A 26,608-nucleotide genomic window follows, 5' to 3' on the forward strand; every position below is an offset into this window, starting at 1 on the left:
CATAGAGGCAGCACTGTAACGGCCCAGTCACCTTCTCTGCGAACGTCTGAATCAGGAGCATCATTCTGATCTGGCCCAGTGCTGGGGCTGTCTAAATGTCTCCTACTCGGCTATTGCCAAGTGCTGTTTTCCCACCCAGCCTTATCGGAGGGGACCCACGTGCCAGAAAGAATAGTTTGCCCATCTTGACAGCCCGAGGAATGGTGAAGCTGTCCCACTTTCAGCCTCCAATGCAGGGATCTGGGCATTTCAATCAGCTCAAATAACCAGGAAGGCAAACAAACATGGGTGAGAAAGCCATCTGTGCTTAAAAAATGAAAACACCACTTTCCCCCGGTTCACTTGGTGCTTAGTAGGACGTCTTAAGTAACACCACCACCACTGTGGACCAGCTAGTTCACTGAAGTCCCTGGTGTCCTAGGCTGGAAGCCCTCAGCCTGTCCCAGAATGTACCCAAGAGAGCTGCTGTGACATCAACGCGTTGTTCTCTAAGTGCTATTTATTGCCTCGATCCGCGTTGCTTAAAGTCTAGAAACAACAAACACATTCATATTTGTGGCAAAACATCTACCTACTCAAGACTTGGCAAACAAAAATCATTAAAAAAAAATAATACAGTACAATGATTATGCTACGTTCATGGCTAGAAGAGAGGTTGTGGGATTCCTCTTTGAGAGCCACTCCTCAAAGCATTCATTCCATACTCTCTGAAGAAAACCAGCTAACCAGGCAGAGCATCCACCTGGACCTTCGACAAAACCAAATCCTCCCACCCCCACGCTCTTCCTGATGGTCCACACCAGAGAGGCCCATTTGGAACAGGCCATCTGGGCCCCTCAGTGCAGACCCGGTCCGAGGGATTCAGAGTGTCTGGCTCCAAAGCTGGTCCCTACTGGTCAGTGGTCCCCCCCACATCCTGTGCAGGATGAGACCCCTTGCAGCACATGGCCCGAGGGAGCAAGGAACAGGGAGAGGGAGGAGTGCGCGGTCCTGAGAACCCCGGCTTCTACAGTTTGGTGCTACAGCGCCTTTGAAAGCGCTACGCTGGCAGCGGCAATATCAGCAAATCAACAAAGCAGGCTGTTACATGAGCAGGGAGGTAGGCAGTGGGCAGGTAGGTAGGTTGCTATTCAATTACTTGAAATATTAAGTCGCCCAGAGGGCAAAGGCATGCATCAACCCAAGGGCCATCTCCAGGTTTCAAAGTGCATCGAGGTGTGTGTCAAGTCCTCCTTGGCTCCAGACTTACTGCAGAAATTCTCATCAGATGGTGACACCTGTTCTATTGCTCGAAAGGACAGAGTAAAAAGCACCATTCGGTCTTTGGGCTGTCTGCTGGTGACCCGCACGCTCCAAGGATGGGTTCAGAGAAGTGGATGAGTCACAGAAGGGCATCCAACAGGCATCGCTGCTCCGGCCGCCACGAGGGTCAGCTCTGAACCATCAGAAGAAGAGAAACTCCTTTGTCTCCCTCCTGGGCCCACAGCCCATTGCTGGGCCTAGACATGTGTCAGCAGAATATTTTCTTTGTAGCAGAGGAAGCAGTGTGTCAAACATTATTTGGCTGACACGCTCATGACAAGCATCCATATGAGCCAATGGAATAGCCAGGGTTCTGCCAGTGAGGGGGGGTCAGGAAACTGGGATGGCTCAAAATAGCAATGCTGAGTGTTACCCGATTTTTCAACTTACCATCAGCAAATCTTTTCAGCTGACCTTGGCTTTAAGAGTCCTTACCAGAAAGATTGCTAAAATGGGATAAGGGCCCATAGTTTGTTTGGTCTTTTAAAAAATTTCATTATAAGAGCTGCCCCATCTTATCTGATTTTCTCCTTCATTAAAAAAAAAAAAAAAAAGCGCATTGCTTTCTAGATGGTAAGTCACTACTGTCCTCTTTGTCAGGAATTACAGGCTTTACGACGTCATTTGAAATGGGAAGATGGACATGTCATGCAGTTAGCCAATAAGTGCAATCCCTGATTAAAATGTGAGTTCTAAAAGTTCGAAACCGTCTAACGTTTCCCCAAGGCCGTTTTAACGTCAGGCCTCTGCACCTGGCTTCTTTTGAAATGTATTTTCTCGGTCCTCTCGCGTGCGAGCCAGTGCTGCGTGTCTTGTACATTCACCTAGCACACCTTCACAGGCTTAAGTCAACGACTATGTGCTCAAAAATCTTCGTTTTCCCTTTGAAACTGGACGCAAAAAAGAAATCTCTCCTGTCCGTGGAGACGGCGGTGAAGGAGCGCGGGGCCTGCACGTAGATCTCCTTAAACTTCTTGAACAGCTGCTTCTCTTTATCCCACTGGTAGATCTGCGAGAACGTGTAGTCGCTCCCCAGGGCCAGGTAGTGGTTCTCCTTAAAAGAGAAGGGCTGCAGGGTCATGGCCCCCCGGGACGGGAGAGCCTGCACCTCCACGAACTGCTTACTGTTCCACCTCATGACCCGGGAGTCCCCGATGAAGCGGGTGAGCGACAGGTAGAGGGCGTTCTGCATTCGGAAGCTCTTCACGGCCAGCACGTCTTCCATGTTGGGGATGTCGCCGTGGGGGACGAACTTCTTAGAGCTCTTATTCCACTGCAGGATGATGGGGACCTGCGAGCGGCTGGACAGGATCAGGTGCGACTTGCCATCTATGTCGACAAACTCGGCATCCGTGTCCCTGAACCACTCGTGCAGAGACTGGTACGAGTAGAAGCCCTTGCTGTTCCACTTGTACACCGTGGACAGGCCGGCTTTCGAGCTGTCCGCGATGACGAAGAACGTCTCGTCCTCGATCTGAAACAGCTCAATGTCGTTGGGCTTGGAAATGCGAGAGACCTCGATGTCTTGGAATTTCACAAACTTGGTCCAGCTCTCGTCGTATTTGTAAATGTGAGAGCCGCCAAAGAGCTGGGCCACCACCACGAAGACCTGGTCGTCGATGAGGATGGCCTTGCAGCCCACGATGGACTGACCTATGCTCCGGAAGAAAGGAGAGAGCATTAGGGCAGCCACGGTTAGGATGCTCCTCCACAGTGACGCCGGGACCCCAGGAACTGCTGGTGGGCAATGTATAATGGCGCAGCGCCTATGGAAACCACTGAAGAATTAAACCATTGAAAAATTAAATGTGGGATTACCATATGATCCAGAAATTGCACCTCTAGATCCTTAGCCAAAAGAATTCAAAGCAGGGTCTTGAAGAGATCTGTGTACACCCATGTCCATAGCAGTGCTATTCGCAATAGCTAAGAGGTGGAAGCAACCCAAGTGTCCACTGATGGATGACTGGATAAACAAATGCGGCCTATCCATACAACGGAATATTATTCAGCCTTAAAAAGGAAAGAAGTGCTGATACATGATACAACACAGATGAATGCTGAGGACATTAGCCAAGTGAAATAAGCCAGTTCCCAAATAAACAAATACTGTATAAATCCACTTATATGAGGTGCCTGGAGTAGTCGGATTCATAGAGACATAAAGTAAAGGGTAGCTGCCTGGGTCTGGGAGGAGGGGGAAAATGGGGAGTTGTTGTTAAATGGGTATAGATTTTCAGTTTTTCAAGATGAAAAGGGTTCTGGAGTTTGGTTGTACAGTAATGTGAACATACTTAACACAACAGTACACTTAAAAATTATTAAGATGGTAAATTTTATGCTATGTCTATTTTCCCATAATTAAAAAAAATTTTTTAACCCTTTTTATAAATGGTGGCTCCATAGAAATATGTAAATGCTGGTCACCTGGGTCCCCGAGAATTTAGAGGCAGGTGTACAAGTCAGGAAATTCACTAACACACCAAATGCATTATCTTCATGCTATTCAAAAAGCAATGCCCAGCCGGGCGGGGCTCAGCAGCTGAGCATCGACCTAGGATCCAGGAGATCACAGTTTGATTCCCGGTCAGGGCACATGCCCAGATTATGCGCTCGATCCCCAGTCGGGGGCCTGCAGGAGGCAGCCAATCAATGACACTCTCATCATTGATGTTTCTCTCTCTCTCACCCTCTCCCTTCCTCTCTCTGAAATCAATAAAGATATATTAAAAAAAAAAAAAAAAAAAAGCACTTCCCAACTTCATAGGGCAGAATGAGGCAAGTAAATGGGATTCTTCTCTTGGATGGGGGGCGGGTATTAAAGGGGAGGAGTGAGGTCTCATGAGCAGGAGAAACAAATTTTAATAAGGGCTCTTGAAGACATTTGGCCTCTTCTGATTTCCAGAGCCAAAGGAAGCCTAGGTAGTCTGGCTCCAGTCTACCCTCCACCAACAACATACCAAAAAGCACAAAGAAGAAAATCAAAATCACTTGTATTGCAAATGCTGAAACAATACTTAATATCTTGATATATTTCTTTAATCATCAATCTATGCTCATAGTCAAACACATTTTAAAAAAATAAATTTGAATTTGTAGTATATATACATAGGCTTCTTATAACCTATGTTTTTTCACTTGACCACTATATTGTGAACATTTCCCCATGTTATTTTATCTTCTATAACTAGATTTTTAAATAGTACACAGATTCCACTGCATGAATGCACCATAGTTTGTTTAACTAATCCCCTATTGTTGGACACTGCACTTATTTCTAGCTTTTCATTATTGTAAGTAACATGGTTCCTTGTAGAGAACTCGTTTTTGGAAAACCATCTGGCAGTGTTCTTACATGTTTGCTGAGTCAAACACTGCGTACATTTTCAAGGCTTCTGGCTTTCAACTACCACACTGCTCCTCGAAAGCTGCACGAACTCCCACCCTGCCAGCACGACTCGAGCGTGCATGCTTCTGGTCTCCCTCCTGAACCGCCTGGCGTGGCGGCCCTGCTGCCCAGAGCATCCCCCAGGCCTGGCCGTCTCAGCCGCGGGGCATGTGAGACGGAAAGAACTCATTCTTCAGAAATGCTCCATGATGCCTCTGTCCAGGTGAACACTTTAGCCCACGGAATTGTCAGTAGCAACAGAGATCATTGTGCATGTGTGTGTGTGTGTGTGTGTGTGTGTGTGTAGCTTAACGTAGGAAAGGGAGATTAGAGACTGGACCATGCTTTGTATATAATCAAAAGGTAAACAAACAAACCCAGGAAAACAGAGAAGAGATGTAGGAAAGAAATATGAGGAGTAAAACCTTGGGGTGAACATGACCATGGGTTGCCCTCTCCCGCTAGAAGAAGATGGAGAGCTGGAGTTGTCCCTTCTGCATCATGCCCACTGGGGTCCCAAGGGAGGAAGAAGGTGCCCCTTCCCCTCGTCGGAGCTCCAGTCCTACCAGGCATGGATCGAGAAAATCCTGCCCAGCCCTCGCCGACTCCGGGATCACCCTGTGATCAAACAAGATGACAAATGAGGCATGCGTGCCCCGTGATGGGAGACTAGCCCACGCATTCCTCAGTTTCTTCAAGACAAGTGGTTCTGTGGCTGTCCCCTTGCTTATCCATCTGCCGTCTGCCCAGCGCACCGGTGCTGCAGGGCTTCCTTCAGGCAGGTTAGAGTCCAGCTGGCCGCACCCCTTTCTGCACTAAGTAGTCCACCTACTTCGGCAAACACCCCCTTCCCCTGCCTCCCCCAGGCCCTTCCCTGCTGGTCCCTGCCATTCCCTATGCTTATAAATGCTGTGGAGAGGTTTTCATCGAAGTCAAAGAGTTAGGGTCTATGGGGAAAGGAGGCCTACCCGTTTTTCGTCACTGTAAAATGGAGACAGCACAGCAGTACGTGTTATGAAGTTATGTGGTTTACAAGAGAAAAGGCTCATAAATCACTGAGTACATAAATGTTAGTTGCCTTCCTTTGAGTGAAAAATTGTGACAATGAATGTGATTTGTGTTTAATGGAAATTCATGTACTAAAGGGGTAGAGAAGAAAGATACTTCATTCCATTCAGGTCATCAAGGAATGCTTCCTGTAGGAGGCTGCATTTGAGCCTGGAGACCCAGGTGAAGGGAGAAATATAAGCAAGTGAGGTGGTTGAATTGTAAGATGTGATCAGAAATCAATAAGTGACATAAAACGGGCAATACACAATAGGCAGGTATTTTGGGACTCTGGTATATACATCTGTGTGCTTTTGTGAAAAAGTGTAAACAATCTGAAGCAGGTAGCTTCCCCTAGTGGTGGTAGGAGGAATGGTAATCCAATACCCATTTTTCCCTCCAACCAATAACCCAACATTCACTGAGAATTTACCCAGGCTCTGTGTTAAGTGTTATACACATCACCCCCATTCAATTCCCATGGGCCCAATACTACAATGGCCCCATTTTACAGATGGAATGGGAATTCATGAAATTCCCATTTTACAAATGAAAGAAGATCATGGAAGTTAACTAACTTGGCCCAGGTCATCAGGTAGAAAGATCTAGAGCCACTTTATCAAACACCAGTATAATGTTGGAGCTTGTAAACTTAACTACCACTGTTGGGAGTCATTTCTTGGGCTTGGCTATGAAGAGAACCCCAGTGGGCTTCATGCCTGGCTGCCCACCTCTCAGAAGATTCAGACTTTGAGAATGAGGGGCTGAGGAACCTCAGGGAACTAGCAAGGTCCAGCCCTGGCTCTGGCCATGACCACACCCACTCTGATCTCACTGACCACTTCCTAACCACCACCTAGGTGGCCTCCACTGGGTCTAGGCCATTGGTGCCTACCTGAAATTCTTGCAACAGCCTCTCAACTCCTCACTCTCTTTCCATCTCTGTTCCTCCTCCCACAGGCTACTCAACCCAGCTGGACACAACCCAGCACTCTGTGCTGGGCACCAGCCTCTTCCTGTTCAGCCCTCCCACCTCTGCACCAAACCTGCAAGGATCTGCAGAGCTCTCGGGGTAAATGCCCAAGGCCTTTGTGGGGCCTGCAAGGCCCCGTAATCAGCCCGTCATACCTCTCTGACTTTGTCTCCTGCAACTCTCCCGTGGATCATTTTGTTCATGCCAAACTGGCCCCCTGAATTACCCAAACAGGGAAGATACCCTCCTGCCTCTGGACCTTTGCACTTGCTGTTCCCTCTGTCTGAAATGCTCTTCCCCAAGCTCTCCATGTGAATCAAGCCCTCATGTCCAACAGGTCTACCTCAAATAACACCTTCTTAATGAGGCCTTTTCCAGACACTACCTAAAATTTCAATCATCCCATATTCAGCACTCCAAAGCTCCCTTCCCCACCTTTGTTTCACTTCTTAGCATGCTGCTATCTAAGTGTTATATGTGTTACAAATATTTGTCTTTTTTATTGTCTCTCTCTCCTGTTAGAATGTAAACTCCTTGAAGGTACAGGTTTTCATCTGGTTTATTTATTGCTATGGCCCCAGCACCAAGATTGTATCTGGCTCAGAGTAAGTGCTCAAGAAATCTCTGTGAGTGAATGAATGAATGACTTGAACTCAGGCATGCCACTAGCTGTAGGTGGAGGGCAGTGCCATCCCTTCCTACCAAGGTCAACCTGGGAGAAGGAAGGGATGGGATGCAACAGTGACAGGCACTGAGCTCTGCCTCAGAAGTCACAGTGGAGTGACTCAGGGTGCCTGAGCCTCATCTGTAAGGGTGTGAAAAGGAAGCCGGCATAAAGAACTGCCTGCACTGTGCCTGGCACTCATCGAATCCTCACAGCATCCACATGTGGTACATCTGCCCATTTTGCAGATGAGGAAACTGAGCCTCAGGGGCCACCATGACTTCCTAGCACATGGCAGGGTCAGGAGTAGAACCTGAGCTCTTTGTAGTCTTGATGCCAGCTCCCCCTTGAACTGAGGGCTTTTGTTCTCTACCTAAGGGCATGCAACCCACAGTAATAGCCCCAGCAGCTGCTGTGAGTTTCCAATGAGACAAACCAGCACCTGGCACCTCGCAGGCCCACAACCAGCACTGGCAACAAGCACTGACATTGGAACTCCCAGCACTAGAGCCAAGCTTCACTCTGCTCCCACCTCCTATCATGGGGAGAAGGCAGAGGGGCCGGCTCATTCACCCTTCACCTATCTTCCAAGTCAGGAAAGAGAGGGAAGCAAAGACATGTGGGCAGCGAGTCCCTCTCTCGCCTCCCTTTGCCTTTACTGTGGACTGGGTTTGGGGTCCGAAGGCCTCGGCTTCCCTGACAGGTTCACCTGTGCTGCTCTGTGCTGAACGTGCACTTAGACGAGCCAGGCTGCTCTCAGGAATGTGAGCTCAGCACCAGGTGGCCAGATGGCCCAACAGCAACGCAGCTCATCTGAAATGGCCTCTTGGTGGCATCTGCATGTGCATCTCACAGACCTCTCAGGGCTGCTAGATGAGGCTCATTACGACACTTTCCCTGCCTCTCTCCATCCCTGCACCTGCTGGGAAGCTACTTGGTGCCGGAGAGATTCCTAGGAACCTCCCCATCCGGCAATTCTACCCAGATACGTTTCTCATTGCTACAGCAAAATGCTGCTCTAACTCCCAATCGGAAACCGCTAAAGGAAATTCTCCTGCGGGGTAACCGCTGGGCCATTGTGGTGCTGCTTATAAAGTTAGTATTACTATCAGGTTGCACTTGATAAATGAGAAGTCTGAAAGATTATTTTTTTAACTTTATCCACTTATTTAAAAAGCAAATAGACCATCCATTTTTAGTAGCACTAAGACACTGGGATCCCCTGCCAGCACTGAATGAAGCATTAATTAAGTCTTGTCCCAGAGGCCTGGATTTAAAGAGCCGTGCATCCTTATTTTGTTTGTACTTATTAAAGGGAAGCAGTGATCACCGGGACCTGGCAAGGGGGCAGGAAGAACAGCTAGAGGGGGTACGTGTGTTTACGTGCATGTGTGCATGATCACATGTACATGCAGACATGTGTGCCTGCATGTGTATCTGTACATGTGTGTGCATGTGTGTCCGTGCATGCATATATGTGTGTGCGTGTGTTCATTAGCATATTATTTAACAATCCACTTAACAAAAGTCAAAGGAGTCATTTAGCAGCTACGCTAGTGCAGTCTTGGCTGCAGTAACTACTCAAGATCAAGAGGTTCTTGAGGTGGCCTCTCACCACTCCAGGAAAATGCCTCCCACCACATGCAACCCATCACCCCCTCCCTTTTCAAGGGGATCACCAACAATAAACAGGCTCACCACCTGAGGCTTCTGTTCTCACCAACAATGGACCATATCGTGAAAGAATCAAGGAGACGGGGGCGGGCCACAGTGTGTCCCCCACACCTAACTGAGTGAGAGAGCCAAGCGGCCCCTTGGTGCAGCAGAGGACGCTGCTTCTCTCACTGAAATGAGGCCAATACAACACACCTGTAATGTTGTCATAGCTCCGGAAATTCATTTCGATGTGGTCCCACTCCAGCACCATGCAGTTCTCCATGCTGGGCTGAGCGATGGCCACATACACGTCATTCTTGGAGTTGAACGTATCCACAGAAACCGACTGGTAGGGCAGTGTCTGATGAACCACAAAATCTGGGGATGGTGTTTAAAGAGAAAGCCCTGTGAGATCTCCTGTGGGAATCATCAGCCAGCCCGTCTTTCCTTCTTCCCATCAGCTCCACAAAGAGGAGGGGGGAGGGCAGGAGAGAAGCAACGCAAACATCAGAGCGCGTATGACTCCGGGGGATTCCAGGAGGTTCTGGCGTGCACAGGGTTATCAGGCTGAATGCACAGCTTCTAATATGGCTTCGAGATAAACATCTCACGGGTTTGGCTAATGGATCTCAATGTCTTAAACACATTTGGTGAGACCTGGCTTTCAAAAAGCAAGCAGAAAGGGTGCCACAGAGCAGCGCTCCTGACTCCACCGTGGAAACTCCTCCGTGAACAAGGCCAGCGGGGGGAACCTCATTCGGGAAAAGCTGTATTTCCAGCCCTCAGGAGAGCCCGGGGAGTACAGAAACCCGTTCGGTTCTGCTTGCTGTGGTGGTTCGCAAGCTTGCCTGACAGTGGGCTCCTTTTATCCGCCCGGTAGCACATCCCCAGGCCTGCATCACCCTGGCGGGAAAGCTGCACGGCAGGTTCTCAATGGAAAGTCAGCTCCCAAACGGCACACTCCGTGTTTGGAAACCAAACCAAACCTTCGATGCGGTCTCAGAGGTTTATAAAGGCCTCTTATGGGGAAGTTAAGCACATTCACCAGTTCCCGGACATGGCGCAGTGAGCAACGGCTGTGCCTGGGGGCTGGACTCCTGCAGCTCAGCAAGCACTTATAGCTCTATTGCATTTTCAAGCAACAGAGAACCTGTCCAATTTGAGCATGTGCTTGACTCTTACATTTAGTGGGAGATTAACACTCCTCGTCTACACGGCTCCCCTGAGCTACAACTGACTCACTGTATTAAATCTCAGTAGGAAATGCACAATTTTATCAAGAAACAGGGTGAGGATGCCCTCGGATGCTGGGATAGTTAGTGTCTGTGGTAGCTGGAGAACCAACAAAGAAAGGGGGAAAAAGACACTAATGAAGTTTAAGGAAAGGTGTTTCTTTGGCCAGAGAGCCCTGCTTCCTGGCAGCTTAAATGCACCCAGGGTGAAATGATGGTGGACGCCTGGCTAAGGAAAGTCACTCCTATGAGAAAATCCTGGCTTTGCCCATCTACTCCCCACACGGTCATATGGGTGCCACTTAAGCCCCACCTCCTCTGCAAAGCCTTCCCTGACTGGTCCAACCCACGGGACTCCTCCTACTCCACTGGACACACAATCAGGCACTGTTGTCTGCATCTTGTTATCCATGGCTGAATCTTCAACACAGCGACAGGGGAGTCAGTTTGGAGAATGGGAGCAATCTTAGAGCCTTGAGTCATTTTACAGAGCCAGAAGCCCAGAGAGGGTGCACGTCTGGCCATGGACACACAGCATGGTGTGTCTCCTGAACAAAGTGCTTCCTACGGTCAGACCTAGGTCTCACACTTCTCAGAGCCCCCCGTGGCATGAGCCCATGGCAGCCACTCAGAAATAACCCTGACTTGGAAGCCTCATGAAGCTGTTACACAAGAAATGCAATAAAGGGACAGGCCACTTGGTAGTGAGCAAAGAGAAACAGTGCTGAAGGAATGGAGGCAGGAAAGGAGATGGAACAGCTGAGCAAGTGTTGGAGTGGGAAGTGTGATAACGGGAAGGGGAGGTGGCAGTCAGGGGCAGGAAAGAGGGGCAGGGCTGAGTGAGGGCAATGTGAGGTACTGGGAAGAGCACTGTGCCTGGAGTCAGACCACTTGAAACCACTGCCTGCGCTGGAGACCCTGGGTGCACACTTCCCCTCACAAGACCCCAGTTTACCTATCTACAATATGGGGACAATGACATTTACCTCCCAAGCTTAATGGCAGAGGGAAACATTGGGTAATGTTGGTGGAAATGCCTGCCCTAGGGCTTAGCACATAGTAGCTGCTTAATAAATATAAAATTAAGGCCCAAGAAAGGACAGTCCTCCTCCTCTGTCCTAGCCACCACTGAGTTGTCTCTTGGGGGACTGTCCATTTTAAAGGCATCTGAGGTAAGATACCAGAGCTGAGACTCCACCTTCCTGCTGAGTGTCCTTGGGGAAGTTACTAAACGTCTCTGCTCAGTTTCCTCATTGTATATGGTGATTCATACTCACTTAGAACTGCTCAATGCATGCTAACTTTCAGAGGTGTCCCTCCCCATGTACAGTAGGTGCTTAATAAATGCTGCCGGCTTAATGAGTGTGGAAGGGCTGGCTCATTCTGAAAAGTGTGGTGGGGGGGAGATGGGGCTGAACAAATGATGCTTGCAGGTGTAGGGAGAAGAGGGAGAAGCAAAGAGCAGGCTGCCTCTGTACCCCAACAGCAAGAAGTGGCCCAGGGGCCCCACCCCATAAAACAAGGAGGCAGAGAAGAAAAAGAGGAAGGAGCTGGTGGAAGAAAATGATCCATGCAGCCCGGCTGGTGTGGCCCAGTGGTTGAGCGTGGACCTAGGATCCAGGAGATGGAGGTTCAATTCCCGGTCTGGGCACATGCCGGGGTTGCGGGCTCAATCCCCAGTCGGGGGCGTGCGGGAGGCAGCCGATCAATGACTCTCATACTGATGTTTCTCTCTCTCTCCATCTCCTTTCCTCTCTCTCTGAAATCAATAAAACCATATTTAGAAAATGATCGATGCCTATGTACTTGCGTACGTGCCTGGGGGGAGGGAGCTCAAATTTAAGTATCTTCTTCCATCTCATCTTAATTTATCTTTCACAAATGACAAACGCACATTCATATGGAAAGCTCTCAGAGAATGCGCAGACTGATCTGACACCAATTTACTAGTGTGCAAGTATTACTGGTATCCCTGCAGAAGCCTGCCATGTCCGCTCACACTGGATTCGGTTCATGATGTCAGTGGGACTCTTCCAATTCCGCACGGCTCCCACTGGAATCAACAGATTTTTACACAGCTATTTATAGCACTTGCAGAAAATAAATTATACATGATGCCTAGCCTATTGGGAGAGAAACTGCACATTAATGCATTATTTCTCTCTGCATTTTCATCAGCCCCGAAATAGGGAGGCTAACAGGACCATTAGGATGCAGAATTCACTCCCTCTAAGGAATTCAGTGAATTATCCACCTAACACAGGGAATCATGAGCAGGTAACAGGGATTTCCGAGGTGGTTAAAAATAGACTTGAGGTGGAGGGTTCTGGAAGGACTGATGAATCTAGAGAGCTAAAACAGTCCAGGCGCTGCTCCGTGGTGTTAATTACACCCCTGTGCCCAGAACAGGATGGTAACAGGACCTTCCTGTCCCTGGAAAAGCAGTGTCTACCTCCCCTCTTCCACCGGAAAAACTTACCCTTTTCCTGAAAATCTGAGCTAAGAGGGGAATAATGCACTAAGAAAAGGTGCTTCTTCCGAAATCTTTGCTGAGGATGTGATAGCAGTGCCCTGTCTCTGGGAATGGGCTTTCCCTCTTCCTCACAGATTCCCACCCCAGCCTTTAATGAAACGCCAGAGGACGATGCTCGCTCTGAGCAGGAGATGGGAACCCAAAAAACTACATTCTATTGACCTATATTCTTATGAGGCAGGGACAGTATTTGGGGATAGGTCACAACTTGGCTGTGCCATTTTTTTCATGATAGAAGAAACTGGGAGCAAGAGTCAATTTGCTCATGAGTCTTAAAGGGATAAAACAATAACAAAGACAGAATCATCTTCTCCTTGTTACCAGGGAGTGCTGACTTTCTAAATTTTAACAGGAAGCTTTTTCGAAAAGACATATGTAAGAGAGAGAACGCCCTAAAATGTGTGAGGGGCTCACACTGCCCCATGGATTCTGGGTTTAAGACAAATTTCAGGACCTGGCTACCTGGGTTCCAAGCCCCCTCCATGCCCAGGACAATTCTCAGAGCCTGGGTCATTTTCAGAACCACCCACAGGGCTCTAAGGTGAGAAATCACTTGTCTCAGGTAAGTTATTCCCAGTTCCCCAAGGTCCTCTACAGCCCATGTCATTTATCTCGGAGTTTGGCAAACCTTTCACACATCATGGCCAGGCGTGACTAGAACAATGGAAAAGCTGCTAACTTTACCTGGGGGTTTAGAGAACTCTCCAGAAAAACTGGAGAAGAGGTAGAGAGGAGCCCCAAGGAGCTTTGGTTTAGAATTTCATACCCAATGGCTTTGCATGCCACCTCTTGGAGCAAATGTCATTGACCAGGCCTCTGATTTATTGCACTGCTCCCCAATACAGCAAACAGCCTGCGAGTGGCCTCACTGGCTAACGGGCACCTGCCAGTGACACAGCCAAATAAGCTCCTGTTCAGTGATGAAAGACGAGGTCATTTCCATACGATTTCAGGTTTGCTCTCAGAAAAGAACAGGACTTGTAGGGCCCCTTATTTACAAAGACATAATTTTTACTTTGTGTTTGTTCATTTAGGCAGCAGGGCCAGCCTAAATGTGATCTTTCGTTCTTAAAGTTCTTTTGTCTTTTGAGTCTCTGTAACTAATTATTTTCTGAGTTCTCATTCTTGCTGCTCCCACCGATATGCCTTGAAGCCCTGTAGATATCAAATCTCAGCCTAAATGCTTATTTTCCTAAGTTGATAAGCAGGTTTCACACCGTGGACTGATCCTCTCTCCTTTAAAATCTGGCGTTAGAAGCTGCGGCAACTCCCTCTAAGCTTTCACATGGAGATACTCACCTGCTCTCTACAAGATGTGTAGAGAGTCGGGGCAGTTTGTATTTTAATTTTATCTTTATAGCCTGAAACATGTACAAACTGAGACCTTGAGGCAGGCCCTAGAAAATGGAATCAAACTTTTTTCCCTCAATGTGAATTTTTTCTTTTGACAACTGTAAACTTACATTTCTACTCTGCCAATGGTTATAATTTCCCTAGTTATCTCCTCTTATATGGAACTATGAACCCAATTTATAGATTTTAAAGTCTGGTATTTATTACTTAAGTTTTCAATAAAATTCATATAATTCAATCAAGAGAACAGTAATTTAGGCCTCTCTGCACTGGCTTTCTGTGGCAACCCAAACTGATCTGAAAATTTTTTTATGTCAAACTCACTCTTTTAAAAAAAATCTTTAGAAAAATTTAAATTTTGTAAAGACCAAAAAAAAAAAAAAAACCAAAAAATCAAAATTAAAGCCAGTGAAATTAACAAAAATCTAAACTGTTGAGATTTTTTCCTTACCACATCAATACATATCTTTTAGAGCTTAAATTTTGCCTAAAATACTTTTGACAGAAAATGCTTACACCCACTTTTCTCCACTCCCTGTTGACAATCTGAAAGAAAACAAAGGGATTTTCCTAAATAACCGTCTTCGGTGACGGAGGGTCTGAGTACCTGTGGTTGTGCATTCGTAGTCAAAGCTGGTGACGTCGTTCAGCTTCTTCTCCTGATATTCCGGGGGACCGACGCACAGCACGTCGGACACAGTGGAGTTTGTCATCTTCAACCACAGATACAACCACTTGGCTTTGCAGTCGCATTCAAACCTATTGCCCCTTAGATCTCTAAAAATTAAAATGAAATACAGACACAGGGAAACGGGCATGCCTAAAATGTCTGGGCAGTAAACATGAGACTCCAGAATTATTAACATCTTGATATACTTAATACTCCCAAAAAATGTAATGTAAAAAAAATTTTGTATTTAATACATCCTATTTCTTCTTCTCATCACTGACTTTATTTAATAGTCTTCGGTGCCTATGGTTTTAACTGTACGGCCTAGAGAAAGTTTTCAGAGCTAACATACCACCATTTCTCCAAACGCTCCCAAAACTGTCACCAGGCCACACTGGACAAAGGGGAGCGACAACGGAAGACCACCACCCAACACAGGTTCACGCAAACAAAAACAGGTCGTCACAGGAAGCCGGTTTTCACAAACACAGTTGAAACGCTAAGATCTTATTAAGCTATATCCAGTAAAAAGTGACAAACACTAGAAGGTAAAACAGATGGATACACTATCTCCAGGAAAGAGTCTAATGCTACGAAGTACCTATATTTTAAAATGGCACAATCCAACCCAATACAGACTCTATGCTGCTTCCCAGTGGGCACGACTCTCAAAGATTTTTTAGCTACAACATAAAAGAAATGCAGCAAAGGGGGAGAGAGAATTTAAAGACACGATTAACTGGGGCGCAATGACAAGCAGACATCAATTTTATTTTCATCACTTACAGTTCAATCAGGGAGTCTAAATCACTGAAGACATCTCTTGGGAGTGCTTTTATGTGGTTATTGGCCAAAGAGCTAGAATAAAAAGTAACATTTTAATGTGGTTATTATCTTCATGGCCTATTACTCTGAAGTCCCTTAAATAAAGTAATGATTTCAAACAGAGCTCTAAACGTCTTCAGCACAGTGTGGTTCAATTTCTGGCTTTGGTCATCGATACTGAGATAAAGAGATGAGTTTAATTATACAAAAATAACATTATAAATGCTGGAGTACTAGTAAGTCTTGTGTTTTGTTTTTAAAACAAGTATTTACTAAGCTCTTGGTATACATTTGTAAACCTCAGGGAGTACTCGTGCTTCTCAGGATAAAAGCCAAAGTCCTTCTGATGGTGTGTAAGACCCCCTGTTGTCTAGTTTACCTCCACTCCCGCCTACCAACAGGGCCACATCTAAATCGCCCAGATCCAGCTGCACTGGCCTCTGTTATTCTTCAGGCAGGAGGAGCCCAGTCCCAGCTCAAGATCTCTGCACTTGCTGTCCATCTGCCTAGAATGCTCTTCCCCCAGATACCCCGCGGCTCACTCCATCACCTTCTTGCATCTGTCCTCAACTCTCACCACCTTCCCTGACCTCCACGCATCTCCCTCCCCTGCTCTGCTCTTCACTGCACAACCATGACTTGGCTCACTATACATTTTATTTATCTACTTGTGTATTGACTATGCATTTTTCCTGTATGTAAGCAACATGAGGAAAGATTTCTGTTTGTCCGCATCTGTATCCTCAGCTCATAGAACAGTGCCTGGCACACAGTAGGTGCTCAGTAAATCTTTGTTGAATGAACGAACGATGCACTAAAATGACAATGATAAAAATAAAAAATAAAAAAGATGTAGAGTCTTGTGCCAAGAAGTTCCCTAGTGGTCCATTTAAGCAAATTCTATCACTTGTGACTCTAAGAAAGCACTTAGTAAATATGCTTTTACCTAAACACCCTCAACTCTAACCCTGGCAATAATATAAAACCTCAATGAACCCCATTCAGGGAATGAATAATGGTGATCAGTGTCATTTTCTCTAATGAAGGTTGACCAGAAACCATGCTGCATTTTTGCTCTTAGTGTTGAAGCACTTTCTAAAACGTCCTAGCCCACCCCATTTCCCAGAAGCGAACTCAAATGAGCACCATCAACTCTTCCTCGGATGAGTCAGGATTTTGCAGTGCCCTGTCACCATCCTGCTAAAGATGAATGTCCACAGGGCTGGGCTGCTGATGTTGAAAGATGCTGGGTGCTGAAATGATGTACATCGAGCCTGTGATTTCCCCCAGGCATTGTGCTCTGATATGATAAGAAACTGATGGCTACTTTTTTTTTCTTTTACACATGAGTACAAATAGCAAAACTATAAATGAGAAACATGTAGGCAATTCATCACCAAATATGTAGAGATGGATATATATACATACATATATGAAATATATATAAGAAATTAGCCTTTTATAGCATCATAATGACCCATCCCAAAGAGAAGAATTAAAGAAATGAGCGTTCTTCCTTAGACTCAGCTTGAGTAGAAAGCTTTGAGCCCAGTTGTAACCAACCATTCCTGCTTCAAGATACTAACAGAATATGGGGACACCCCTTCCCATCTAGATGACCACAAATGGACTAAACTACCATTTCATGTATTTTTAAACCTTTCTTTCCTAAGTGATTTATCTGTACATTCTTAAAGATGTTGGAAAATAGACCAAATATGTAATCAGACTGAACATACTCTAGAATAGCTTTCTGAAAAAAGAACATATTTGTTTGGATTATTTTTTCTGGTTGATAGTTACTTGATCTGAAAAGTAAAGTACAAAAATTTTTAGCTAATTAAAGGTTCTTTTTTTTTTTTTCAGCTAGTTTTTTTTTTTTTTAGTTACTTGAAATGTATCGTATTAAAGTGATAAGAATATACAGATGGTCAAGGCCAAAAAAGCAGACTGTTCAGCAACCATTCCAAATGCTCAATTTGGATTTCAGAAGCTGAATTATTTAGATGGACCATCCACCCCACACACACTCAGCGCATAACATCTCATTCTCCACTTCATTTTATCTACAAATTCATGGCACTTACTTCATTTCTAAAACTACTTAACAGCAACCTGTCCCTTGGGCTTTCCGGGCCTGCCGAAAACAACTGTCCTAGATTTTACTTACAGGTTGGCACTGCTCCTCAGGGCTCTGAAACCTGACCATGTTTCTTTACATATAAATGTGACCCTGCAGGTGCTGGGAAAGTTCATAAAAGATAAAAATCAGATACTTAAACAAGTAAACTCCAGATAGTGATTTCCTTCATCACAGGAGTGAACTTTAGAGAGCTGATGTGCGATCTTTACTTAGAAGTTTACAAAAAAGGGGTGGGAGATGGAAGGATCAGTTCATTCTTAACAATGTATTAAATGTTTTAATGACTATATACTTCTCCAGCCTGGAGGAGTCCACTTTAATTTTTTTTTTTTAATTCTTACCCAAGGATATTTTTTCCATTGCTTTTCAGAGAGAGTGGAAGGGATAGAGAGAGAAAGAGAAAGAGAAACATCGATGTGAGAGAGAGACATCAATTGGTTGCCTCCTGCACCCACCCTGACCTGGGCCAGGGATTGAGCCTGCAACCAAGGTATGTGCCCTTGGCCAGAAATTGAACCCAGGACCCTTCAGTCTGCAGGCTGATGCTCTAACCACTGAGCAAAACTGGCTAGGGCTGGAGGAGTCCACTTTAAAAGTCACCTGACTTGCCCAGAAGAAGTCTATATGAGAATTCTGGCTCAATAAGGAACCCATTGGTCAACTGGTGAATCAGAAAGAATGTCCTGCTGGCTGAGCCCTGTGCTAGATGCTGGGAGAAGAGCAGAGCTAATGGGAGATCCTGATGGGCCCTCCCCTTGGGGCTCTTTCAGTGCTGCTGGGGAGATAAAACTATTACCCATGAAACAGCACCAACCAGCATGGCCTTAGCCCACAGTAAAGTGCTGGGTGTGTGGAGCCAATCGGGAGGGCTGCAGAGGAATGAAGGGGAGATCAGAATGGCTCCATGTGGGAGATAGAACTTAACCTGAACTTTGAAGAAAAAGCAGATTCCAGGAGATCACAGGCAGAAGAAACAGCATCCAGGGCAAGAGAAAGGATGTGAGGGAAAGCCCAGGAATAGGATGAGTTGGGTATGCCTGGGAGCCCCCTGAGAGCCAGTGTTCTGAGGACATTTAGGGAAATGAGGTTGGAGAGCTGGGGAGACGGGGCCCTTTGGGGGCTTGACTGTCATGTGGCAATACATGCTGGGATGAGTGTACTAATGTATCCGATGCACTCTGGACCCAAGCAGAGGACTGCTTTATTCCCTCTGCATTGCACACAGAGAAGGAGGTGCCTCTTACACATATGCACATTTAATATACACACATAGTTCTGTGTGCAGATGCACAAGCATGCACACACAAACTCATATGTACACACATGTAGAGAAGTCCATACACCCATGGGGACACATGCGCAAAGCCATGCAAATATACATGTACAATACCTGCATGTTCTCACCTGTTTTCAGGTGAGACTATAGCCAACTGGTCAAATGAAAGTTGACATCTAGGCTAACTCAGTCACATGGACTTTGCTATAGGTTCACAATCTGCCCAGAGTTTTTGCTTAAAACAAAGTCCCTCATTCCTGACTTCTGGGAACTGGGTTTATCTGGCCATAGCTGTTCCTCTCCAGATGTCCACAGCTGTCTGCATAGCAGACCCTGTCTGGCCACCGAAACTGCCAAGGCTACCAGCAGTCCATGGAGAAAATGGAAACTGCTTAATGAGTGGAGGAAGGGATGTCGCTGATAATGATAACAATGCCACCATACCTTGAGCATTTCCCCGGCTGGTGTGCTGGGTGCTCTGCAAGCAAGCATTAACCACTACGTGCGGCAATCCTCTGGGCTCAGAACCATCATCCCCATATTAAGTATGAGGAAACAGGCTCAGCAAAGCTAAGCAACAGTAACAAGTGATGGCCCTGAGATCTGAACCCAAGTCTATGTGACTCCAAGCCCATTGTCTTAGCCTCTACAGGAATGGGAGGATTCAGAATCTAGGTTTAATTTGAAAAAAAAAAAAAAAAAAATCAAGGCTTTTACAGGAAGAAAAGTAAACCTAGAGCAATAATGCCAACAAGAGTGGGTGCTCTCCAGGGTGGCTGTGCTCAGCCAGATGTTTGGGCCTCCCGCTTCTGCCCCCTCCTCTCCTTACTCTGTGAGCTTGAACCCAGGCAGAGCTTCTGCTTGGTAGGATTCCAGAATCCAGTGCTTGCTGAGCCAGGTGACAGACACCTTTGCCTACATCAGGGTTGGATGTAAACTATTATCTCTTCAGATGCTGTATCAGTCAGGGTGACACACGCTGAGGGTATGACCGCTCCTGCCCGACACCCCACTCAAAGCCCTCCAGTGTCCTCACTTCTCTTTTTACCGCACAGCTGACTGTGAGATGAGACATGTCATCTTCCTCAAATACCAAATATCTATCACACACATGGGACCTGGTTCCTGGCTAGTAAATGGCTCCAAGACAATGACGATTTTTACATTTTCATAAACACAGGCCCTATTTTTTCCAGTTTTCTACATTTGCTAAGTGTGAGCACTTGCTTCATTCTGATATGCCAATTCAAATCAATTTGTTTAAATTTTTTTCTCCAGAAAGCTATTAAAAATCCCAGAGAGCTTAGCTTAAGCTGCCGATTAATCCAACATAAAAGAAAAAGCTATTTGCATTCAAATTCAAGGTACCACAGAAAATGTCTCTATTCCATTTTGTCCTAATTCTGATCCTCCATTCAACATTCTTCTAGGAGTCATGTAAGCCTCAGCTCCTAAAATCTGTAAAATAGGGACTCACAGATCATCGTGAAAGGTAAGAGAAGAAGGCTCACTAAGCACCCAGACCTGTGCCTGGCACAGAGTAGGTGTACAAAACGTGTCAGCCTCCTTCCCACCTCTCCACCACTCACAGAGGCCCCTCGCAGCTCGCAGGGCTCCCTACATGAAAGGCATGGTCCATGACGACAATCCAGAATGATGGAAAATATGACCAAGACCAGCGCGTCTTTATTACCTTGGGCTAGTGACTGATCGACAATACAGAAACCTCTAGGGCAACCTGGAAATTAGTTTCACTCAGATGCTGTTACACGGACAAACAGTCAAGAGAAAGAGAAACACCAGGAAGCGAATCTTATTTTACACCTTAAAGGACTGACAACACTTCTCATAGGACTTACAGGTGGGTCAGGTCACGGAGGCCACGGAAGGCATTTCTTGAAATGGTTTCTATTTTGTTCCCTTCGATGAACCTAAGGAGAACAGCAGGATAATTAAACCGAGTTTTCTCAGCTTGACAGCTCTCAAAAGTGATATTGGTATGTTTCCGGAATAAAATCTAAAAGCGTGGCCATGAGTGTATGTCTGCACTCTCTGCAGCAGCAGCGTGGATGTCTTGAAATTCAGGGTGGACAACACGGGGAGAAGCATCGTGGGGGAAAAAGAAGAAAGCACTCGGCCCGGCAGGAACGGTCACAGCTCCCAGGCCGGAAGGCGGCAGGCCGCGGCCGCCTCACGCTCCCGCCTGCCTGTGCCGACTTCCTTATAACCTTGTCCCTTGAGGGGAGCCCGTGATTTCACGTCTCCTTATCAAAGTTTTTGCTGAGGGAGAAATCCATTAAGCTTGGCTTCTGGCAAACTCTGAGTTCATCGTGTCCTACACGGTCTAACGTCTGAACAGATCGGTGGCGGGCAGGGTCCTCTCTAGATCTCAGAGGCACTGGGAGGCAGGAGGGAGGATGACACTGAGTGTGGGCCAGACTCCCTCCTCTGCGCCCAGGCATCTTAGGGCTCGAGCACAGGATCCCGGTTAGTAGAACTCCAGCCTCGCCTTAGTGAGAAACACCTGCACCGCGCCCACGCCCTCGGGCCGCAGAGACCTGCCGCCGGGCTCAGGCGTCACACTTCTCCAGATGGAAGAGGGCCGTGATGAGGGTCCAAGGGAGAGGCTGGGCAACACGAGGCCGTTGGTCAGTGAAATCGTTCTTGATTCCTGCCCTGAGACCTTCCCGATGCCTGCTTTTTAAAAACCAGGGGTCTATTCGGTGATAGACTTCAGTGTAAACGGAGCTCACCTCCTCCTCGATCCCCTCGACAGTGAGATGAGCTGCTCATAAGAGAACACAGGTGGCTTCACCTTCATTCCCTGCGTGGCCTGTTCACGTGCCCTGAGGGAACCCAGATGGACTCAGTGCTTCAGTGCTCCCCATCTTTCACGTTCAGTGTATATTATCACAGCGTCACGAGCACACACATATGATATGCACTCGGGAGCGAGAATTCCAGAAACATCCTTCCTGAGGCCATAAACTCAGAGCAGAGCTTCCTCAGCTGCAGGATGCATTTGGAATCCAAACATCTACCTGTTCACCTCAGATACGAAAGCAGAGACAAGGCTTTCAAGCCCCCCCCCCCCAAGGAAATCCCATCTGATAGCCGGATTGATATTATTACAAGTTACAAAAGGCAAGGGTGAAAGAACTGAAGCAGAAAAAAGACAAGAAAGGGCAGGAACCAGAGGGAGGGCAAAGCTCATTGCTGGGGAAAAACTGCACATCTGAAAAGGGGAAAATAATCTTTTTTGAAAAGAGAAGAAAGAAAATTAGACCCTCGTCAGCAGTGAACACGAGACACTGTAAGCAGGACATAGGGCAGCTGAATTAAAAACATGAAGTTGTATTCCCATATAGGGATACTTTATTTAAAAATAAGTAACCCTCAGAATCCTTCAGCTTCATTTCTGGTTGATCAGCAAATCCATGCCTAGTTATGAGAAGTAAAAATATCCAACACAATTTCCAATTGTGCTTACTACATGACAAATTAAATGTCAGCAGAAAATGAATGAATATCTTGCCTTCTTTGTTTCCTTTCCCCCTTTGTCCCCAGGCTCCTCCTGTCCCAGCATGTGTATACACAAGTAAACTATAAAAGGTCAGCGCTGAAAAGAGAATGGGGTTTTCTTGTTTTCTCCACCCCTAAGTTCTGTCCAAGAGATGCTGTTCGGCTTAGAAAGCAATACAGCAATTCTACTGATATACCAAATGCTCAGCAAACAGACAAAGCACAGCACTTACAGGTATTCGAGATGAAAAAGTCCAGCAAAAGCATCATCCCGGATGACCGTAAATGAGTTAGAATTCAGCAATCTGAAAATAAGGGACAGGTTTCAATGCAGAGATATAAAACTGGAGTCCCACAGTGAAGCTATTTCTGTTTCTTCTCCTATGTTCTGATCCGTGGGCAAATATGGGCTCTTCTCAACCTAAGACTTGCCCATTAGATGCACAACCCAACTCACAGATACTGATAGAAAATGACAAGTGGAACCCCTTTGGCCAGGTCTTCTGGTCATCCCCTTTACTCTACCCTTTCTCCCCTGTGCGTCTCAGTAAATCTGACCTGAGAGCTGTTATTTCAAAACATTCTAACGCCAGCACAACTAAACAGCCAGGGAATGCTCTGTGATGCACAAGCAGTCATGGAATTACAGATCTAAAAGGAGCTAATCCAGCTCCATTTTTAGAGAACTCTAAGCCCACAGAAGTTAGTGACTTTACCAAAGTCACACAGCTGAGACCAAAAAAAATTTTTAAACCTTTCTACTATATCATACATTCCCATGAGGAATGATTTTTAAAAGTTTAGGAAACCTTCAGAAGACTCTTTATCACCAATAGTTCTTTTATGAGTCACCACCTAAGTCTACTTGGTAAAAGTTTATATAGTTTATATAGTTACCACTGAAGTCTATTAGGTAAAATACCTAAAGCTATATTCCCATCATATGGAAAGTATATTTTAATACAATTAGAATTCCTAAGAAATATCAGAATTTAATGTTATCAGTGCATAACAAGAACAAAAAGATCAATATTAAGTTTACTTGGGATGAGTAGTGATTTCTGTTCCATTTCTTCCTATTTTGCTTAATTTTTATCTCATCTCAAATTTAAGAAACCAATACAGATACAGAGAATGAGCTATGTACTCATGACTTTGCCTGTCATTGATTTACTTTTGAAAGCTGCTTTCTGGACATTTCTTTTCAAACCTGAACTGACCTGGGCAACAGGGCACAACATAGGACTCGCCAAGAGGGGCCGGGATGCAGAGCAGTTACGCATGTGGCTCAGAATTCTGGCTGTGATTTCGAGCAACTAACTTAACTTCTCTGAGCCTCAATTTTCTCATCTGTCAAATGGGGAAATAAAAATACCCTCCTTGTGGGGATAATAGGATGATTAAGTAAAATGTTGCATGTAAATGCAGAGTATGCTTCCCAACAGTTTATGCACTCACTCAACTAGAAATACTGCTATTTCCAGAGTAACGCTGAGTTTAAACTGTAGGCTTTCTCTTAAAGTGAGGGGAACAGTTCATTTAGGTGAAGCTCTGGTCAAAATTCAACAGAACCACATTCTCAGTTGCCAGATGTGGGGTTGGGATCCACCATAAGGTCCTTAAGGAGAACATGTGCCAGGAGAAGGAAAGGGCAACGAGCCGTCAGACCCAGCTTGGTGGGAACACCACAGGCCAAGTTACCACAAAGTGCCAGCCATGATTTACTCACGAGCTTGAGTATTTTAGGAAGAACTGATATCCAAGATGCAGAGATCACTCCCCCCCCCAGGACCATACCCCCAGGACCCCCATTTTCAGGGAGAAGTTCCTATACTCACAGCAGCTGCAAGGAAGGCAGATGGGAAAACATTCGGTCCTTGATCTCGGAGAACGTTCCATTTACCAGGCTCCTACAGGCAAAAGAGGAACAAAACGAGGCCTGGGTAGTCTGAGAAGTGCTGGGCAGGATGGGCAATCAGCCTTATACTCCACCTGTACTTCAAACGCCTCCGCTCCCGGATGAGCCTTAAAACAGCTGGCCAGGGGCTTCTCGGGGCAGGAACCAGAGGAGTCAAGTTCATGTTTCAATGAACTGGATCAATATGAAAACTAGTCTGAATAACAGAAACCTTTACCATCAGTCTAGCTCCTTCCACAGACGTTCTCTCCACCAGTTTAAATCAATTCCCACCCCCGCTTCCTCTCTACTACAGGAAGCCCTGGCTGCAAATGGATGATTACTCCACCTCTGCCCATGATTCTGTTTGTGTAGACACAGCGTTAATGTTGGCCGACGAAACTCCAGGGTAGGATTAAGCATTCCCCTTGGGAGCCCATCTCTGAAAGACACTCAGAGCACTTCTGATTAAATGCACTTGTGAAAGCCTTGGGGAAAACTCAGAGACACCTGAACTTGAATGTGCAGTGGGAGGCAATGCCATCTGCCAGATTTAACGGTCAACCTGGGTGCAGGAAGCTTGGCTCTATTACTGCACCAGGTCCCCCATCCTTTCTGCCCTCAGCAGGACCTCAACACATGATTTCAGAATTACCTCAGTTAGCATGCAGATAAATTAAGCAGCTGCTGGTCTAAAGGATTTAACAAGGGGAATTCTAATTTCTGGAATCCTCTGCGTCCCCCGATTTAGCAATATTAGGAACCAAAAAGGCCCTCTTCGCCTGCCAGCCAGACTCCTAACTTTCTATAAATGCAAACAGGAAGCCCTTCACTCCTGGGTCCTGGCCTCTGCGTCTTGCCAGGGGTAGGAGGCAGGCCAGTGTAGTGCAAGAGGAAGTACCCTGAGCATAGCAGCTGCACCGGGGAATTCCCTGCCTCTGCCATGGAGTGGGCTTCCCCCAGCACCCTGGCCTAGAAGGAGGGAGTCATTTCAGCGGGAAACGTTTCCCAACAGTAAAGATAATAGCCCAGTAGCCTCACAGCCATTACAAGAGCTGGTCACGTGGCTGGAGTCGCTGTGTGCGGGCAGGTTGAAAGCATCTCTTAGCAGGTGGATTAATGATGAGGAGCCTTTTCCCATCCGTTCCTCCAGCACTGAAAACGCAGCCAATATAATACTGGTGTGGAGAGGGGGCGAGAAGCCCTTGTGGACTCAGGGCAAGAAGTCAGGCTGACTTCCCGCACTTGACCACTAGGCTGGGTGCCCCACGGGATCAGCGCTCTTCCAGGCCACCAGGGACAGCCCCCACTTCCAGAGGCCCTATGACTTTACCAGGTTCTACCCAACCTGAACTGTGGAGAGGGTGGGGTGAGGCCACGGTGCGGACCACAGCCCCAGACCTGAGGCGGGACAGTGAGGCCTCGCCCCTTCCCGGGTGTACTCACTCCAGCCTCGCTCACTGCACATACATGCCCATAACCACCCCCCCCCACCCCCCCCAAAACCATGCACACATCCTCTCAAACTTTAATGCATCTCAGAATCACCTGGGGACGCCCAATGCAGACTCCAAGGCTCCCCTCCAGAGCCCCTGCTTCACTGGGCGCGGGCCCGGGAATCTGCATTGGCACAAGCTCCCCCAGGAGGGTCCGACGCAGGTGGCCCGCGGGCCACACTTGGAGAAGCACTGTTGCCGGGACTTGCCGGGCCTCTCAGACTCTGCGTCTCGGTTCCCTCCCTCCTCCCCGGGGCCCCAGACTCCACCCACGTCCCACAGCGCGCCCCCACCCAAACATAAAGAAACGGGGTGAGGAGTGGGGTCGGGGGGCGCCGTCCCAACCCCAGAAGCAACTCCCCGGCGGCCGCGGGCGCAGGGCGGGGCGGGCGGGGGCCGGAGGGGTCCCAGTCACTCACAGGGAGCTGATGTCGCCCGGCACGACCCTGGGCACCCAGGAAGAGCCCACGCAGATGATGGACTCCTTGGTGCAGCTGCAAGTGGCGGGGCAGCGCGCCAGCCGCCTCACCTGCGCGCTCGGCGGCACCCAGCACGCGGCGCCCAGCAGCAGCAGCAGCAGCCCCGGCGCCCCGCCGCCGTCCCTCCGCAGCGCCATGCCCGGCCCCCCGCC

At 47.1% G+C, this 26,608-nt stretch overlaps 1 protein-coding gene across 1 annotated transcript; it reads right to left on the minus strand.

The window, feature by feature from the left end:
* Positions 1 to 485: 485 nt before the first annotated feature.
* On the minus strand, positions 486 to 26,608 carry LGI2 (leucine rich repeat LGI family member 2). The gene is made up of 8 exons (XM_081162069.1): positions 26,397 to 26,608; positions 24,423 to 24,494; positions 22,818 to 22,889; positions 20,922 to 20,993; positions 15,605 to 15,676; positions 14,756 to 14,925; positions 9,244 to 9,408; positions 486 to 2,955 (listed from the first exon to the last, which is right to left on the minus strand). Exons 1-8 carry the CDS (start codon positions 26,591 to 26,593, stop codon positions 2,138 to 2,140), a joined length of 1,638 nt encoding a protein of 545 aa, XP_081018195.1. The 5' UTR covers positions 26,594 to 26,608; the 3' UTR covers positions 486 to 2,137.

This window comes from Miniopterus schreibersii (assembly GCF_964146895.1).
Source record: "Miniopterus schreibersii genome assembly, chromosome: 1".
Taxonomy (NCBI): domain Eukaryota; kingdom Metazoa; phylum Chordata; class Mammalia; order Chiroptera; family Miniopteridae; genus Miniopterus; species Miniopterus schreibersii.

Bases quoted from the DNA above. Each gene is read 5' to 3' on its own strand.
- LGI2 (XM_081162069.1), bottom strand. From the start codon at position 26,593: ATGGCGCTGCGGAGGGACGGCGGCGGGGCGCCGGGGCTGCTGCTGCTG. The intron at 9,409-14,755 runs GTACTCAGACCC...CACCATCCCCAG, and splicing joins CTACGAATGCACAACCACAG to ATTTTGTGGTTCATCAGACA. The intron at 2,956-9,243 runs GTGTGTTGTATT...TCCGGAGCATAG, and splicing joins GAGCTATGACAACATTACAG to GTCAGTCCATCGTGGGCTGC.